This window comes from Eulemur rufifrons, chromosome 1 (assembly GCF_041146395.1).
Source record: "Eulemur rufifrons isolate Redbay chromosome 1, OSU_ERuf_1, whole genome shotgun sequence".
Lineage (NCBI taxonomy): Eukaryota > Metazoa > Chordata > Mammalia > Primates > Lemuridae > Eulemur > Eulemur rufifrons.
This window is the reverse complement of record NC_090983.1, coordinates 31,953,419-31,972,276: the sequence shown is the minus strand read 5'-3', so window position 1 is coordinate 31,972,276 and position 18,858 is coordinate 31,953,419. Positions and strand designations below refer to the sequence as shown.

At 41.7% G+C, this 18,858-nt stretch overlaps 1 protein-coding gene across 1 annotated transcript in view; it reads left to right on the top strand.

Moving 5' to 3' along the window:
- LOC138395080 (aldehyde oxidase) overlaps positions 1–18,858 on the top strand; it is a 65,600-nt gene that overhangs the window by 3,025 nt on the left and 43,717 nt on the right. Inside the window, exons 2-11 of the mRNA XM_069487514.1 lie at positions 3,466–3,523; positions 7,247–7,343; positions 9,688–9,796; positions 11,169–11,295; positions 14,150–14,211; positions 15,064–15,153; positions 15,781–15,861; positions 16,444–16,588; positions 17,264–17,356; positions 18,524–18,675. Coding sequence (XP_069343615.1) covers positions 3,466–3,523; positions 7,247–7,343; positions 9,688–9,796; positions 11,169–11,295; positions 14,150–14,211; positions 15,064–15,153; positions 15,781–15,861; positions 16,444–16,588; positions 17,264–17,356; positions 18,524–18,675 — 1,014 coding nt within the window. The remainder of the gene's footprint in view (positions 1–3,465; positions 3,524–7,246; positions 7,344–9,687; positions 9,797–11,168; positions 11,296–14,149; positions 14,212–15,063; positions 15,154–15,780; positions 15,862–16,443; positions 16,589–17,263; positions 17,357–18,523; positions 18,676–18,858) is intronic.

Here is an 18,858-nt window from a genome sequence, read left to right as displayed (position 1 = left end):
GAAATGATTGTTAATATCTGGACCAGAAAATAATCTCCTTCATTAGTAGAGCCAGAACTTGCTTAGAAGTGTCAAGAAGGCTAGGAAATAGTCATTGAACATTATTTGCTACATGGGCTTAGGGTCTTAGTATTATGTAGGAATCTGGAGAAAGCTGTTCATTGGCTGGTGTTTCCTGGGGTCTTTGGTCTACTGAGCTGCTGAAATGGCTACAGTGATTCAGAGAATGGGGTTGGCGGGGGCCACCGTAGAGGCAGCTTAGGCAGGAAGAACCAACAAGCAAAGTAAATTTTAAAGCAATCTGAGCTCAGGCAGAAGTGTCCTCATGGCTGTCCCCTCTGGCCTCCTTGTCTGCTCTGAGGCTGCTGTGGGTTATTCTTCTTTGCTAACCGTGGCCCACAGCATACACCTCTTTCTTCCCTCTTCTTCTACCTCTCAGCCTTGTCCTTTCACATGTACCTGTATCTCATCCTTCTTTTCTATTCTTTTCCCCCCTTTCTCTCTCTTCCTTTCTCTTCTTTCTGCCTCTGTCTTGGATCTGGGCCAGGTCCCCTCAGGCACTAGTCACCAGCCGTGCACAAAAGAAAATGATTTCTTAACCTTGTGCAATGTGAACTTGGACTCTCCCAAAAGGGCTGGCAGAGATCCAGAGGGACAGATTCCGCCTTTGCAACACCCAAGGCTATACTGAGATGAGTATGTGCAGCGACCCTGACCTGAGAACTGTCATCATCTCTCCAGTCCAGAGTCAACAAGAATAACTCTGTCTCCATCCCCTCTGTACCTCCCAGTCACTATCTTAGTGTGACCTTCCTGCTTCACTCCCAGAGCTGCCAGGACAGGGTGCAGGTCCCTGTTTCCACTTCAAATATGATCTCAACCAAATCAAGAAAAATAAACACATTTCAAGCCAGTGGCACTTTGAACCAGAACTCCAATCTCTTGAAACATCTCCTGGAACAAATAAACAGACAGCTAAGCCCTGCTTCTTCCATTAATTCCTTCCCAAAGTATGTAAATATTCCCCAAGCATAAAATGCTATTCTTTACTCTCTGTCCATTAAAACTGGGCTTCTGTGATTTGCCGTCATATCTGGGGACAGAGGTTGTGAGGCTGGGCCAGAAGCTTTATGTTATTATCTGAGATCCATTTCCTCTCTCTTTTTCTTCTGCTGTCATTAATGTGTTGCCTCATGGTCTAAGATGACTGCTGGAGTTCTAGCCATTTCGTCCCTATTTCAGGCAGGCAGCAGGAAGGGATAGACAACCAACAGTTTCTACCACCAGTAACTTCTCTGTTTTTCTTTCTTTTCTTCTGTTCAGATGCCCCAGTCTGTGAGAAATCATTCCTCCCTTCTTGGTGTTCTCATAGCAAATTGTACACATCACATTCAAGTCATTCATTTAATTAGTTAACATTTATTACATCCTTATGGTATATCCCCAGCACAGAGCTCAGAGTTTGACAGAGAGAACAGAAGATGGTTTCTCTCAGGATTGAGATAGGCTTACACACACACAAATAATTATGACACAGAGTAAAACGTGACATAAAAGAAGGGAAAGGACATTGGCCATGGAAACACAGAGGAGAATGGTCACTTGAAGCTGGGGACTGGGAAAAGGTGTATTAGGTGACAGCACTCTGCCCAGGGAACATTTGAGCAGGGCAGGGAATGACAAAATTCTGCCAAGTAGAGAAGAAAGGGACCTTTAAGACAGAAAGAAGCCTGTATGCAGATGTGGTGAAGGTGAAAATCCATGCGCTGCTGGGATCAGCCAGTTCTTCCATATGATCTGAGTTCAAGATACATGGAGATAATGGGGCAGTTTATTAAAGCGCCTGGCCAAGGAATTTGAACTTCTTCTTGTACCCCAGGAATGCTTGGATTGAATTCACCTAAGACACACTCAGTGTACTCGTTTAAAATGTACATTTTCTGGTTCCCTGTCCCAGAAGTCCTGGTTCCATAGAGATTTCATTTTAACAAGCATCCCGGTGATTTGGGAATTCCGAGCATGACAGTTTGGCAGGCAGGAGTGGTGTTAAATTTAGGCAGATATTGAGATGACTTGGATTTTGGAGTGTTCACTCTGGAAGTGGTGCAGAGGGCAGTATCGTGAGTGGCAGGGGTGGAGGCTGGGAGACCTGTTAGGCAGCTGTTAATATTATAATCATTCAGGCAAGTGTTGATATAGGCTCATTCCAGGTAGTGACAGTAGAAGAGAGGGTGTTTAGCAAATTATTTTAGGAGTGGAAGTGGAAGAACTTGGTGACATTGATTGTGTGGATTGAAAGAAAGAAAAAGTTGAAAATAGCTCAGGTTTTTAAACTTAGATAACCCAGCAGATAGTGAGGCCATGAAACAGGTTAGAGGAAAGAAGGAAGGAGTACGTTTGGGAAATGAAATAAAGAGTTCCATTTGAGGCCCAGTTAAGTTGAAGATGCCTGGGAGGTACCCTACTTTTTTTCTTATATCGTAGTATGTGTACACACACTCACGCACATGCTCGTATCTCTTTTCATGTTGCAGACTTTCGTAGGGCACAGATCTGACCTTGGCAACTGGCACATGCCTCACCTTTCCTTGCATGTGGACACTTAGAAATGAGGGTGAGGAGGCAGCCATGGATGAAGCACATGCCTCTCCTCACCTGCTTCCCAGGAGGGCAAATTACTTACTATAATACGGTGAAAGATGAATTCGGCTTCTGAAATTCTGAAGCAAATTGTGCTTCTATATGTTCTGTGAATTTAAAAGTAACCCAGAACTTTTAATCAAAAAGGAGAAAACATGATCACCTTGGAAAACATAACCAATCACGGCGTCCTGATCGTGCCGTCCACAGGTGCCACTGTGCTGCCGGCCTGCTCCCGTGAACTTGCCCGCTGTGTCCTTGCTGCACAGCTTTGCAGCACGTGGCACACACGTTTTACCTTCTCCTTTGTTTCTTGGATTTGGGGGACAAGGTTCGTTGTGGTCTCTTTCTGGAAGCTGTAATTATTTGAACATGATAAACAAGTCTTTTTTTAAAAAAATCAACTATCAGTTTCTCAGAGGCTATTCTATTCCAAAAGCTTCTCTCTCTGTCTCACTTTCTCTCTTTCTCTATCCACTCTACTCTGTTTTGCTAACGTCTTTTCTCTCACTTGCTTCTGACTCTCTAGGAAAAGCTGGACAGGAGTCATCGGTGTTCCCATTAGTAGACACAATCACTGCCTTAGAGAACAGAGCTAATTCAGAACTAAGGACAGGGGTACAATTGTTGGGGGGGCTCAAGATTACACTTAAGAGAGGTGATCTGAGTATCACAGTTGTTCCATAAACATGAAATCAACTTGAAAATACGAGTAGAAGGATTAATGAAAGTGCATTTCCCTCAAATTAGCATGTTCCTACCAGTGTGAATTTCCCACTAGCTCTGTCAATTTTGTGTGCCTAACTCATTTTCTCTATGGTATAGGTGATAGAAAGAAATGCTGATCCTGAAATGATGCTGTTACCGTATCTGAGGAAGAAGCGTATCCTTTGCTTTGTGTGTGTGTGTGTGTGTGTGTGTGTGTATTTGTGTGTGTGTATGTGTATGTATAGCTCTTATGTCCTCATCAAATGATATGTCAAATGTCTTTTTAGAAACATGCTGAGACATATTCCCTACTATAATGGTTTTATGTTTATCTTTGAGGAAGTTCTGCATCTTAGTTTTTTTTTTTTTTTTTTTTTTTTTTTTGAGACAGAGTCTCACTCTGTTGCCCAGGCTAGAGTGAGTGCCGTGGCGTCAGCCTAGCTCACAGCAACCTCAAACTCCTGGGCTCAAGCGATCCTCCTGTCTCAGCCTCCCGAGTAGCTGGGACTACAGGCATGTGCCACCATGCCCGGCTAATTTTTTCTATATATATATATATTTTTTAGCTGTCCATATAATTTCTTTCTATTTTTTAGTAGAGATGGGGTCTCGCTCTTGCTCAGGCTGGTCTTGAACTCCTGAGCTCAAACGATCCGCCCACCTCGGCCTCCCAGAGTGCTAGGATTACAGGCGTGAGCCACCGCGCCCGGCCTGCATCTTAGTTTTATAGACAGTACACAATTGTGGCTGTCAGAAGAACCAAGTTCTTTCTAATGTCTGTATAAAATGGAGAAACTAGCAATGGAAACTAAAGCAATAGATGTTTAAAGAGCTTAATTAAGCATCTCTTAGAATTAAAAGCAGCAATATTTACACTCTATTTTCAAGGACTAACCATCATGCCCATTAGAAAAAAGAGAGCACAGAAATCACCTAAAATGAAAGTAAAAGAAAAATGGAGAAATTAAACCTGAAAATGTTACCCTAGCAAAACTTCCTAAATAAAAGCCATCTTAGGAATGGATTTTTAGCTTGCTGTGCGTGAACACCAGTGAGCTTCCAGAGGTCAGTAGACCCCTCTAAACCATATACAAAATTATGCGACAGTGGGAGTTTGTACATTTTCCCCAGGAAGAGTGAAATTCCCCAAAGAGTACACAACTCCAAAGCATCAATAACTACTTTTCAGAAGCATGAGGGTGGAAACATACTCCTGAAACATACTCATGGAAGTCATTCAAGATCTTTGGACATAAAATCAAAGAACACTGCCTTCCAGGTTATCCACAGTACCTATGTATACTATGTAAAGTTTGGTTCACTGTGAGTGACTGAAAACCCCAAAAAGTAGTGAATAAGATAGAACATAGAAGTTTCTTTCTTTCTCACTGTGTTAGTTCAGGTTCTCTAGGAAGCAGATACCAAAAATGGATTAAACGTGCAAAGGTTTTATTAGGAGAAATGCCTGCGTGAAAGGAAATAGGAAGGGAGTCGGAGAAGGCTTACGGAGCCGTTAGACCACAGTACAAGTCTGACACTGGAAAAGAAGAGAGGGAGAGAAGGTTGAATGGAAGGGCCCTAGACTTCTGGTCAGTCTAAGGCATGTTCTTCAAAACCACTGGGGCTACTTGGCCAGGACTTCATCTCTCCATAGCTCTGAGCCATTGGCGGGGGGCAGCCATGGGAGGCACGGCCTTAATGAAAACCAAGGCAATCGATTTCCGAGTGTAGCAGATGGGTCTCTCAGTCAGTTACCCTCCATGTTCAAAGGGCTCTGTAAGACATGTTTGCATGGCCGTCATACTCACATAAGGGAAACCCAGAGTTAGGTGGATCAGGGCCAGTAAAGCAGTGTCACGACATTGTCAGGGAGCCAAGCTCCACCCTCCTCAGCATGCACCTTTCTCCTCAGCAGTGGGAGATGACTAACTGAGGTCCAGACAGCAAATATAAATGATCCAACAAATAGGAAGAAGTAATTGGCAAAGAAGGGGGCACCCCTCTCCTTCTGAGGACACTCCCCTCCTGGAAGTCATGCACAACACTTACATTAGGTCATTAAGTATGGAATGTCCGATTTCCTTAAGTGCTAAGTTTGACAGTTGATATCTTTGACATTGTCACTTTGACACTTCTTGTTTTATTTTTAAGGTACATCCTCATTATTTCAAACACATGGTTTTTGGCTTGTGATTATCTTTCAAATCTTTTTTTAGAGTAACTTTTGTAAAACCATGGATAAGTCAAAATTCTTGTTATTTTTGAATATGAGTTCCATCGTGGAACTGATGCTGCACAGATAGCTTGAAACATCAGTGAAGTGTTTGGGAAAGATGTGGCTAATGAACACACAGTACGTTGATGGTTCCAGAAGTTCTGTTCTGGTGATTTTAATCTCGAAATAAGCCATATGGGCAACCTGAGACCAAGGTGGATAATAAGCAAAAAGCTGTAGTGGAAGCAAATCCATCTCAACCTATACATGAATTAGCAGCAAGGTTTGATGTTACTATTCCAACAATATTGGATTATTTGACACAAATCACCAAGGTAAAGAAGCTGGATAGATGGGTACCACATGAATTAAACAAGTGTCAGAAGAGAAATCATCTCAAACCTTGCCTTCTTCGCTGTCATGACATAAAGGCAAACCGTTTCTACACTGTATTGTTACATGTGATGAAAAATGATTCTTTCTGACAATCACAAGCATTTGGCACAATGGTTGGATAAAGATGAAGTGCTGAAACACAGCCCCAAACCAAATATTCATCACAAAAAGCTAATTGTGTCTGTTTGGTGGTCCAGTGCTGGTATTATCCACTACAGCTTAGTGAAACCTGGTCAGTTGATTACAGCAGATGTCTACTGCAACCAATTGGATGAAATGATGAGAATGCTTTCAATTAAGCAGCCGATATTGGTCAATAGAGATAGGCCAATCCTCTTGTAAGACCATATGTTGCAAAAAACAACTCTGCTCAAACTACAGAGGCTGGCCTTGGAAAATCTCTGTCATCCACTGTATTCACCAGACCTTGCACCAACTGACTACCACTTCTTCCAGGCTTTGGACCACTTCTTGCAAGGAAAAATATTCAATTCTCAACAAGCTGTGGACAACACCTTTCGAGATTTCATCACCATTCACTCTCCAGGCTTCTTCCCTGCTACATAAATAACCTACTGTTAAGATAGCAAAACTATGTCTATAGTTTAGGCACATACTTTGATTAATTGTATTGCTTCTTATTTGAGATATAATAAACCAAACTTTGATTCGAAATTGGACATTTCATATTTAATGATCTAATATGTACATCCCATTAGCCAATATTGTTAATGACCTATCTAGCTGCAGAGGAGGTTGGAAAAATGTATTATTTATTCTGGACAGCCACATGTGTGGCTAAAAGTTGGGGTTTCTATTACTAAGGAATAATGAGAGAATAGATATTAGGAAACAGCTAGTAGTTTCTTCCACTGAAAGGCAGAGAAATATGACAAACATGGCTAATATGACACAAATATTTCTAGAATTATTTATCATAATAAACAGACACAGATAAGGATGAGAACAAATGTGTAATATATTCATACCTTCAAATACTCAAGCCCTTACATGGGTAGACTCTTCCTTTTTTAGTTTGGCCCTATTTTTGGTAACCTGAGGTTCAATTGTTTCCAAAAGGAGGGCACAAGATACAACACATAAGAGGAAATCAAGAATTTACAAGATTATAGCTGGTATCATGGCAGACATACAGATGTCGTTTGATGAATATGTACTGAACTTGACTATACTTTTAAGAGTCTGTGATGGTGCTGTCTCCTAAGGTCAGGGCTATTCTAAGGAAGGAATTACGGAACACATGATCTTTAACCATGCTCCTTCCAGTTCGACTCACAGGAACTAAGTACGGCTGTGGAGGGGGAGGCTGCGGTGCCTGCACAGTGATGATATCACGACACAACCCCACCACCAAGAAGATAAGGTACCTTGCTGCACAGTCCACCTATAGTTGGATGTTTTGCACTTTATTTCATTCCTTCATTTAGTAAATATGTATTGAGTACCTGCTAAGTGAAAGGAACTGTAGCACTGGGGGTACAATAGTGAACAAGACAGACATGGTCCCAGAAATATGAATGGGTTGGGGAAAATATGTACCATCAGTGAGGACAACATACAGTCAAAGAATCCCCTGTCAAATTGAAAGGCTGCCTGACTCCCTGTGCTGTCTGGAGAGGAAAGGCCGGCTAAAATCGCAGTGGAGGATAATGCCATCATCACACTCCTATATTACTCTCACAGCCTCCTAACTTACCTCCTGGCTCCCATCTAGTGCACTCTCCATGCATCAACAGAGAGATCTGTTTCGAGTATAAATCAGATCAAATCACTCTTCTACTTAAACATCACCAATGGCTTCCCATGTTTAATACCTCTTTATGTTTGGTGTTTATCCTTCTTCAGGTTTGCCAAGTTTCTTGGATCTGTGGGTTGATGTATTCTGTCAGCTTTGGAAACTTCTCACGGCAGTCTCTTCAAATATTTGTTCTGTGCCATGCTCTTTCTCTCTTCCCTCTCCTCCGGAACTTCAATTATGTGCATGTTAGACCATTTGCATCATTTCACAGATCTCAACTGAGGGCTAAGGACCTTAGCACTGGTGAAGTTTCAGGTATCTGCCTGTGTTCCGCAGCCAGACCACCTGCTTTCTGCACTCTGAGAGAGGCCTCCCTGCTTTACAGCCTGGCTCCCAGCTTTTTAGGTCCCTGGGGAGTTCCCTTTGCCCTCCTATCTCCCCTTCCATGCTTTGGGAGATCTCTCACAGCCGTGCCACCCTGTCTTTAGCCTCTAGGGTAGTGACTACCGTATACTCTGTGAAGCCTGAGTGCCTAGGGTTCTCTTTCAGTTCTCCCATCTGTCCCCTAACCTTCTTTTTTTAAGGGCCAAAGTGCCTGGAGAGTTTCTTTCAGCTCTCCTTGCCCACCCATTTTTGGGGAACTACCCCCAGCACTCAGTGATCCCTGGTGGGGAAGACATTGGCGCTAATGCCGGCCAGCTTTGGGTTTGACTCTGTTGTATCAGCCCACATGCAACCATTAAGTTTGTTGAAAGTTGGTCTGGTTTCTCCTTTTTCCCCATCTAAGGCAGGTTCCTCCTTCTTCCATTTCAGGAAGAGAACAACTGTGATATAATGGAGTTTAGCTCATTTATTTATACAGTTTAGCTGATAAAGTTTTTTTATGTACTCAGTATCTGATGAGTTTTTTAAAAATTATGATTATGTGGCTCGTATGACTTATTTTGCTTTTTGGAATAAGAGCGACAATTTCTGTATCTAAATTGAAAATGGCTGTGTGTGTTCCTTCATTTGGATATACGAAAACCAATCCCCAAATAGTGTTCACTGAGATTATTTTTAGTTTTCATTATTATGAGAAACATGTAAATGAATGTTCCTATAGATATATTTATATTTATGTTCATGTCTGTGGCTATTTCCCTGTGATACATCCATGCAGGTGGAATTGCAGAGTAAAAGACAGTGTGCGTCTTCAAGGTTTTTATGTCTTTCAGTGAAATGTCTCCCAGAAGAGCTTGCGGAGAATTTAACTGCCATTCTTATAAGCAGTATATGAGTCCCACTTTCTCAAGCCTTTGCTACCAAGGGATATTACAATTTTTAAAAAATTTGTCATTTTCCTTGATAAATTGCTTAATTTGAGTCCTTCTTAATTTTTGAGGTTGAACATTTGTTTCACATATTTATTGGCCATTTGTGGCCTATTTGGCAAATGAGAACATTTTAAGAGTCATTTTGAATTGGACATTTTCTAGCAGTGGTTCTGTGAGATTGAGGAGCTCTATATTCCACACCCTACTTCTTCTGAAGCACAATATCGCATTCACTTTATCACCTGACCAACCCCTGACCCAGCATCTTCCTGGAAGATAGAATAATTCCTAGGTGGATGGGTGGTTGCATGTGACCAGAGAATGTCAGCCACCCCGCCACCCCCTCCACCACCTTATTCAAGAAGAAAAACTATTGAAGTTAGTGGAAACTGTTCTGAAATTAGAATTAGGAGGCTTAATTTTAATCCTGCCTCTGACACTGCATCTGTGACCCTGAGTAAATTACCCTGATCCTCAGATTTTATGTAATAATACTTCTGCAAAATGGGTGCAGGCTAAGGAAAAAATGTGTATGCAAAGGCCGGGGATGTGATACAAACCTGCCGTAGTGGAGGTGCCCAGTGAATGCTTGTCCCCTTTCCCCCTGGATACAAGGTAATTTGCAATTCATGCTTCTCTTTTGCATTCTGAAGACATTACCCAGCCAACGCCTGTCTGATCCCCATCTGTTCTTTGCACGGTGCCGCCGTCACCACAGTAGAAGGCATAGGAAGCACCAAGACCAGAATCCATCCTGTTCAGGTGAGGATGTGCCTCTTCCTTAAGGGTCTTTGTGCCTCCAAAACCATTAATGACCTTATGAGTCCCCAAGATTAAGAGAGCACAGCAGTCTGGGCCCTGCTGCTCGGGCCCTGCTAACACATAAAGCCCAGCTGGGGCCAGGAGTGAAGCCTGGGATACCGGGAAATGTGAGTGTTTGTGACTAACTTCTTGGAAAAATGCTTTTGGAAGACTACAAGACTTTCTCTTTTCCAAGAAAACCCTGACGTCTCTGGGTTTGTTTTCTGTGTTCTAATTAGATGGGACCTGTCCATCTTACATCTTCCAAACTCAGAGAGAAACAAGAGCCATGTGCATTGAGGGACATAACTTTCTTTTTTTTTTTTTTTTAATAAGGTGAGAAATAACATGATCTTAAAAATGAATGAACATCTCAGCTACCAAAACGATTTATCAAACTTAGGACTTGTACAGAAGACAGACGGTAGGAATTGTCAATGAATTTTGAGGCTTTTTCTCCCAAAGCGGCACCTTGTTAGAGCTTTTGCCACAAGAGAAAAGACACCTTGAGACTCCTGACTCTTTAAATTATGTATACATTGCCCCTAAAAATGCCGTCACTGCTTGTTTTTATCTGAGTTAATGAGGGTCACTTATGAGGAGAAGTAGAAGAGAAAAACGATAGGAGCAACATAGAAAATGGCAAAACTTCAAGTTCTTTAGATTTGAAGGGATCTTGGCTTTGATTTATTTTCCATGAAACCTCATTCCCTAGAGGGAGAGAATTCTGCTCGGTACCCTTGTGAGACTTGGCCATATGCAGGCGTGCAAACACCCTTTCATTCCCTAACTGGTGCTGAGCTCCCATCAGCTTCCAAAATGGACTTGCACCTTGGAACTTAGACTCTAGAGAGAAAATGCTCAGGGCGACAAGTCATGGAAGAAATAAAAGAAATATTTCCTTCTCTTTTTTTTATTTCTCAATTTGCGTGTAATTTGGTTCGTTTCTCTGAAGGACTTCCTTTATCTCAATAATTCAGAACCTCAACTGCACGTTGAAACTACCTGAGAATCTTTAAAAGATGTATACCTGTGGCCCACCCCTAGTGACTTGGTCAGTTGATTTGGGGTGCTGCTTGGGCCCTTGAATTCTGGAAGCTCTCAAGGTGATTGTAAACTCTGCCTTCAGTGAAGCTCTAAAGCTGATGGGGTCAAACATCACAACAACCCATCCCCAGAGTGGAAGGCACCTGGGGTGAGAAGGGCTTTCAGGGACTTCTTGTTCAACTTTAATGTGCAAATTGCCTAGGATCTTGTTAAAATGTAGGCTCTGACTCAATCAGTCTGGGGTGGGGCCCAAGATTCTGCTTTTCTCACCTTTCTGTGCTTCCAGGAGAGGATCGCCAAGTGTCATGGCACCCAGTGTGGATTCTGTACTCCTGGGATGGTGATGTCCATCTACACACTGCTCAGGAACCACCCAGAGCCCACTCTGGATCAGTTAACTGATGCTCTTGGTGGTAGGTTATGTGTGTGTGTGTGTGTGTGTGTGTGTATTTTTAAATAATGATGATGATGATGATGACAGCTAATAATAGCTACCTACTATGTTCTGCACACTGTTTTAAATGCTATTTGAAGATTATCTCCTTTAATCCTCACAATAACTTTATAAGATAGGTACCATTATTATGCCCATTTCATAGATGGAGAAACTGAGGTTTGGAGAGAGTACTTTTGTTCAAAGTTATACCACCAATAAGTAGAAGAGTTGATTTGTTCAGATCAGGATCCATACCAGACCCACACATTGCATTTGGCTGATATATTTCTGAAGTCTCTTTTAGTCTGTAAGAGTCCCCTCCCTTTTTTGTTGTTTGCTTGTTTCTGTAATCATGAAAAGGCCAGTTTTTCATTTACTCTTGGAAAGAGTCCTTGGCAAGAGTCCTGTTGTCTCCACACACTGCTGTTGCCACACTCTCCTGTAGAGCGGGTGCTATCAGGGTCATGGGAAGTATTAGAGGGCTGCCAGTGAATACAGCATGAAGTTGAAGTGACTGAGGTCTTGTGGTGATACTTGTTTCAAAGAGCTGTCTCTATCCACTCTAGAGCCACTGTATCAAGTTCGAGAGCTCAGTGTATGTGTGTGTATTGCGGGGGCCTCATCAACAAGAGTCTAAACAATTTTTAAAAATGGTAGCCTCTCAAATCCCATTTCTGCTGGAACTCTCATGGCTCTATTTGTCTTTGCCTCCTGCCCCCTGAGGACCTCATTTCTCTGCTAGTGAACGTGGGTCTAAAGCGCATGTGTACACCTCCTCTGCAACACTGTTCCAGGGAGAACCAGAGCAAGTGGAAGCAGGAGGGAGAGACAGCACGTAACTGTCTTCTGCCTGCTTTCCTGTAGGTCTTACCGTGCATTTATTTCATGACTGTTTATGCTGTGAAGAAGTGACAAAGGGTTCACAAATTTTAGGGTACCTAAGATATATAATACATGGGGAATTTATGAATAACGAAGATTCCTGGGACACACCCCCAGATAGCTTGACTAAGTGGCCTTGTTTTGTAAGTAAGACCTCAGATTTGGGGGTGGATGAAGAACACAAGACCTCTGTGAGTGAAACACTGGCCTAATAATGTATCGTTGTTGACCGTGAGCAATGAGAGTCAGAAAATATGATTAAGTATTGAGTTTATTCAAACACAAAGTTTGTGGATGACCACCTGGGAAAGACAGACTCCAGAGGAATGGAGTCAGTGTTCCCAAGTGGGGAAGTTAAGGTTTCACTTACACGGGCAGAAACAGAGAAGTTCGGCATTTTCCATACAAGGCCAATCCATATGTTACAGTGATTTGATTGTCTACAGCTTGCTGCACTCAAGGAAGGTTGCTTTAACATTCTGTGAGGGGGAGTAATGATCTAAAGGGGTCCTATCTCTGAGGGTATTGGGTGGTTTCTAATCATTTACAGGAAAAAGCAGAAGTTGCAACTGCATGACTCAGGCCACATGTTATATTTCTCTGAAGGCTCAAAATAATTTAAAGTTCCAACAGCTTCAAGTTTGAATTCCTTAATTTCACACTCTCAATAAACTGTGTGCCCAACTGCTTCCAAAGTTGAATAACTACCTTTGCTGCTGTATAATGACTTTGATCTTTCTTTTCTTTCTTTTTTTTTTTTGCCTTTGATCTGTCAAGTGAAGCTTAGCACTCTCTCCCTCTCTCTTTTTTTCCAATAAATTGTTAACTGCCATAGCATTAAAAATGAGGACTTTTTTTTCTCTTAAAAAACGAAGGAAATCCTGCCATTTTCAACAACATATATTAACCTGGAGGACATTATGCTAAGTGAAATAAGCCAGACACAGAAGAGCAAATATTATGTGATCCCACTTATATGAAGAATCTAAAGTAGCCAAACTCATAGAAGCATAGAGTAGAATGGTGGTTACCAGGGGATGGAGAAGGGAAAACAAGGAGGTACAGGTGACCCTTAAACAACATGGGTCCAAACTGTGTGAGTCCACTTATACGCACGCAGCTTTTGTTCAACCAAAAGTGGATCAAAAATATAGTTGTCGTGTATATAGAAGACCAACTTTTTTGTAAATGCAGGTTCCACAGGGCCCACTGCTGGACCTGAGTGTGTGTGGATTTGGTTTCTGTGGGCAGTCCTGGAACCAATCCCTTGCATATACCAAGGGGCAATCGTATTGGTCAAAGGATACAAAGTTTCAGTTACGCAGGCTGAGTAAGTCCTAGAGATCTACCGCACAGCCTACCGTCCATGGTTAACAATACTGTATTGTAAACTTAAACATTTGCTAAGAGGGTAGATGTTATATTAAGTGTTCTGATCACTAAATAAGTGAGTAAATAAATAAATAGCAGGAGGAAACTTAGAGGTGATAGATATGTTTACAGCATTGACCGTGGTGATGGTTTCATGGGTACATACTTATCTCCAAACACATCAAGTTGGATACATTAAATATGTCCAGCTTTTTGTACATCAATAATACCTCAATAAGGTGGCTTTTGCTTTTTTTAAAGTGAAGCTTAAATCTTGAATGTGCCTGTAGGGAAAGTTTTTGGCTTGAAATCGTTGCGGTGTTTGAGCACCTTTTATAAGCAGAGGGCATAAAAACTGTTTACAGAAAAGTACAAATGGCTGAACTGTTAAAATCTGCCTCGAGACTGTCAACTAAATATCCCGTGTTGGGGATGAAAAAAATCTGACTTTGTGGATTAGGTGGACTGAAATGTCAAGCAGAGTTTTCTTCTAGGATAGGGTCCCTATTTCCATCCTGCGTTTGGCAGGCTGTGCCTCTGGGTCACTTGATTAACAGAGCTTGTTTATTCCCCTTCAGGTAACCTGTGCCGTTGCACTGGCTACAGGCCCATAATTGATGCATGCAAGACTTTCTGTAAAGTAAGTAGAAAGGAACACATGGTTGAGTATATTTTTCCCTCAATGGAACTAAACAGTAGGGGTTGTCAGGTGTGATTATGGGGACAGCCATTGTTACTAATACAGGGCTACTTCTTATCTCGGTCTGTGACTGCTGTTTTATTTGACCTTGGCCTGGTCACATAATGAGCACTGAAGCCTTTTGACACTGACTGTGGATCACTGCTCCAAGAGGTCTTCCCTGACCTATTTGTCAGGTCCCCTGTCCTGCCCCTCCTGCAGCCCCGTGCATGTATGATGTGCACACGTGCACAGTGTGGCACAATTGTCCGTCTGCTTTTCTGTCTCTTCACGAGATTATGGGCTGCTTAACAGCAGAGGCTGTACATTTCCAGGGCCGGTCACTGTACACTCACTGGGTAACTGCTCAATCAATACTTATTGAATGGATAAATAAACAAACAATATCGAAGTGAAGGACATAAGATTGCCCTTTGGAAGTTAAACTGTGAAATCAGTACATCACAGATAAGAACACACCGATGATAATAACAATACTTGTTAATATTTTGTGTTAATATTTGAAATATTAAAATTAATATTAATAATCATTGTCAATATTTAATATTTATTGCTATGTGCCAGGCTCAGTTATAAGATCATTATATATTTTAACTTGTTTAGTAATCACTGCTCTTCAAAATTTCCTATAAGCTCAGGTTTTTTATTAGCGTTAGTTTGGCTGTTTAAGTACAAACGGCTCTTTCCAGGTATCTAACAATATTGATTGTGATTATGGTAGTCACCTGCTTTATTTTCTACTTAGTAGAATCAGCAATAAATTCCTAGTGATTTGTTTTTTTTGCCCACTAGTCTTCTGGCTGCTGTCAAAGTAAAGAAAATGGGATTTGCTGTTTGGATCAAGGAATAAATGGATTACCAGAATTTGAGGAAGGAAATAAGGTCAGTGAAATGTAAAGTTTTTATAAGGTTTTCTCAGGACATGAGCAGTAGCTGACTTACTCTCAGGGAGAATAAGTGGCTACCCAATTGGACTAATTTCAGGTGTGTCATCGTGTCCCCTCTTCCATTCTCACTCTATTTCTATAAAGAAAATTTTTTATCCTAGCAACTTTGTCCCTCAGTCCAGATATTATTCCCATTTAAATACAGCTATCTATAGCAGAGAAAGCACATTGATCCCTTAGTGCCTCTTAGTTTTTAAAGAACAGTCTTCAAGTCTTTTTTCAAAAGCCAGAAGCAAAGTGAGATGTCAGGGAAGTGAAATACCAGGCGGAGCGAGTAGTGATGGGAGCAGTTCAGGGAACTGTGCATGTTCCCAGCTGTGTCTGTGCCACTGCCTGGCTCCTCTGCTGTCCCCCAATTCCAGAGAGAGGGCAGGGAGCTGAGGGGTCCAGAGGCCAGTCGACATCTGTGCTGAGCTGCTGGTAACCAGATCTGTGTTCATGCCCTTGGTTTGCAGCTCAGGGATTATGTCTGACTGTCCATCATCTTCTGACCTTATTCCACAAAGGATTTTACAGTAAAGTTGCCTGATGACAATAACTCCTGATACCTTCTCTTTTTAAGATGAGTCCAAAACTCTTCTCAGAAGAGGAGTTTCTGCCACTGGATCCAACCCAGGAACTGATCTTTCCTCCCGAGCTAATGGTAAGTCCAGCGACATTGAGCTCATCCTAGAGGAATTGATGGTGAAATGTCAGGAAGGGCATTTGCTTATGGATTCTCTCAAAAGTTGGCAAATAGGTAAGACCCATCTGTCATCCTTATCGCAAAGTCTGGAGAGTATGGACTGAGGAGGAGGTAGAGGAATGAGGGTGGAGTCACCAGGAGGGGACAGATGGGTTGACTGTAAGAAGCAGCAGATAGTGTTAATATCTATGAAGTCAGGAAACCATGTGTGTCAGTGTAGACATGTTTTCTACTTTCAGTTTTGCTGAAGTTTATTCTTCCATAGAATGATTTGACAAAATTAAGCATGTTATATTTTTTAACATTAAAAGTTCCTTGGAGACATGAGGGCACCAAAGGGAGATACCTGGAGCAGACACTAGAAGTAGAGCACCATTACACTTTTATCCTCAACTCTCATTCTTTGGAAAGCTCTACCTTTGGGTCACTTTTATTTTTCAGAGGACTTGTATTTCCTTTGTCTGTTTGTACAGTGACAGAGCCGAAACAGGTGGAAATGTTATCCCAAGGCACCTAGACTCCCTATTGCTTTTTCAATAGATCATGGCTGACAAACAACCACAAAGGACCAGGGTTTTCGGTGGTGAGAGAATGACATGGATTTCCCCAGTGACCCTGCAGGGACTTCTGGAAGCTAAATTCAAGTATCCCCAGGCCCCTGTTGTCATGGGAAATACCTCTGTGGGTATGTAGAACCCCGGGGACTTCTTATGGGGAAACTGAGGAAAAGGGTTTGGGGGGAAATAAACTTCATATATGTGTGTTCTCAGGAAAAGCAGTCTGAAATAGCATTTGTAATCCTTTGGACTTGATTTCCTCAGCATTGCTCAAGAGACTTTGTAACTATTCATTAAATAAATAAAGCCCTCTTGCCCCACATTGGCGCCGTGTGCAGAGTTGCACCAGAGGGGCTTGCTCCATAGCAAACCAGCAGCAGCAGTGCCAGCGACAGCGGTCCTGTCTTTCCATCTGGGCACTCTCTGGGCCTCATGTTTAATGGCTCTTTGTTTCCTCTCTCAATGGTGTCCCAACGGGCAGAATATGTTTTACTTAAACTGCAGTTACAAGGTCTTCCTGTTGTGTCCAGTGGAGGCTCAGTTTGGCTGCCCACCTCTTTGAGTAGCCCCTAGAATCGTCCCAAGGAGAATTTTGAGTACACCATATGGCCCAAGTTTTAAGGCTGACAAGTGTAAGGAAAATCCATTCAGCCATTCTCTCCGTATGTGATTTGGTAATAACCAGATGGATAGAAAGATACATAATTTTTTTTACATTTAAAAACATCAGTTTAATCGTAATTTCAGAATTAAAAAGGCAGTTAGCTGCTTTATTCTACTCTTATTTTTTTCAAATCCTTTAGGGCCCGAAGTAAAATTTAAAGGCGTCTTTCACCCAGTTATAATTTCTCCTGATAGAATTGAAGAACTGAGTGTTGTAAACCATGCAAATAATGGTGAGTTCTTAAATCCCTGTTTTCTTAGTTAAAATGCATTAATCAATGTATTTACCTTTCCCAGCAGACTATCAGAAAAAGAATTATTCCTAATTATAATATACAGAGAGATTATCTTCTTATAAAAGTGATAACATCCTGGGTACAATGAACACTACCTGGGTGATGGGCACACTTATAACCCTGACTCAAACATAACAAAATTGATGTAACCAAAAACATTTGTACTCCTGTAATATTTTGAAATAATAAAAAAATAAAAAATAAACCTAAACAAACAAATAAATAAATGCAGAAAACAAAACAAAAAACATTCTGTGTGGGGGGTTGTCAGGGAAGAATTCTTTGAAGTTACATTAGGCACTAATTGTCTGAATAGCCAGATTTTTACTGAAGAACTTTGTCTGCAATTTCAGAGAAATGCAATACTATTCAAAGAAGCATATTGTGCTAAGTGCTGGATAGAAGATAAAGATGAACAGAGCACAGTCTTTGTGCTCCAGAAGCACAGTAGCCAGCAAAGCAGGTTTATTTATTAAGCAGCTTACAGAATGGTTTTTCCCTCTCTGTAGAGGAAATTTATTTAATAGCAATGATGGGAAAAAATATAAATGCGGGTTTAGAGTACAGCCTCTGAAATCTAATTCTTGAAAATGACATATGTTAGCTATAAGATCTTAGTCAAGTTGCTTAACTCTCAGTTTGTTCATCTGTGAAATGGGGCTATTAATATCTTATAGGTTTGTTCAGATTCTAGGACATTACCTAAAGCACCCAGCTTAGTGCTTGATAGAGTGAGTGATCAAAGAATTTAGCCTCCAACACCTCTACCCACCTCCACCTCCATCACCACCTCCACCTCCATCACCACCACCTCCATCACCACCAGCTCAACACTATCACCTTCATCACCACCGCCACCTCCATCACCATCATCTCCATCACCACCTCCATCAAAACTACCACCATCACCACCACTACCTTTATCACCACCACCCCATCAACACCATCACCACCACCTCCATCACTACCACCACTACCACCTCCACCAATAAGCAGGGAGGCACGTATCTGGTATAAAGATTTTATGTCTGTAGCATTGGTCTAATGGACATTTTCAGATTAGCATTGATTGCATTGCGTTATTTACAAATGACTTCATTTCAGAGCTGACTCTGGGTGCTGGCCTCAGCCTGGCCCAGGTGAAGAACATTCTGGCTGATGTGGTCCAGAAGCTTCCAGAGGAGAAGACACAGATATACCGTGCTCTCTTGAAGCATTTAGGAACTCTGGCTGGATCCCAGATCAGGAACATGGCTGTATGTATTTGATGACAGCGAACTCTGGTATGAGTCCCTTGGGTGACTGTCACTGATGAATCATGGTATTTTCATTCATTTTGGAACAGACAAAAAGAATTGTTCTCCAAAGCCTTGTTAATCCTTACTTTAGCACTGTGTTTTTATAATTACATAACTGATATGAAAATAACTCCTTCTTTT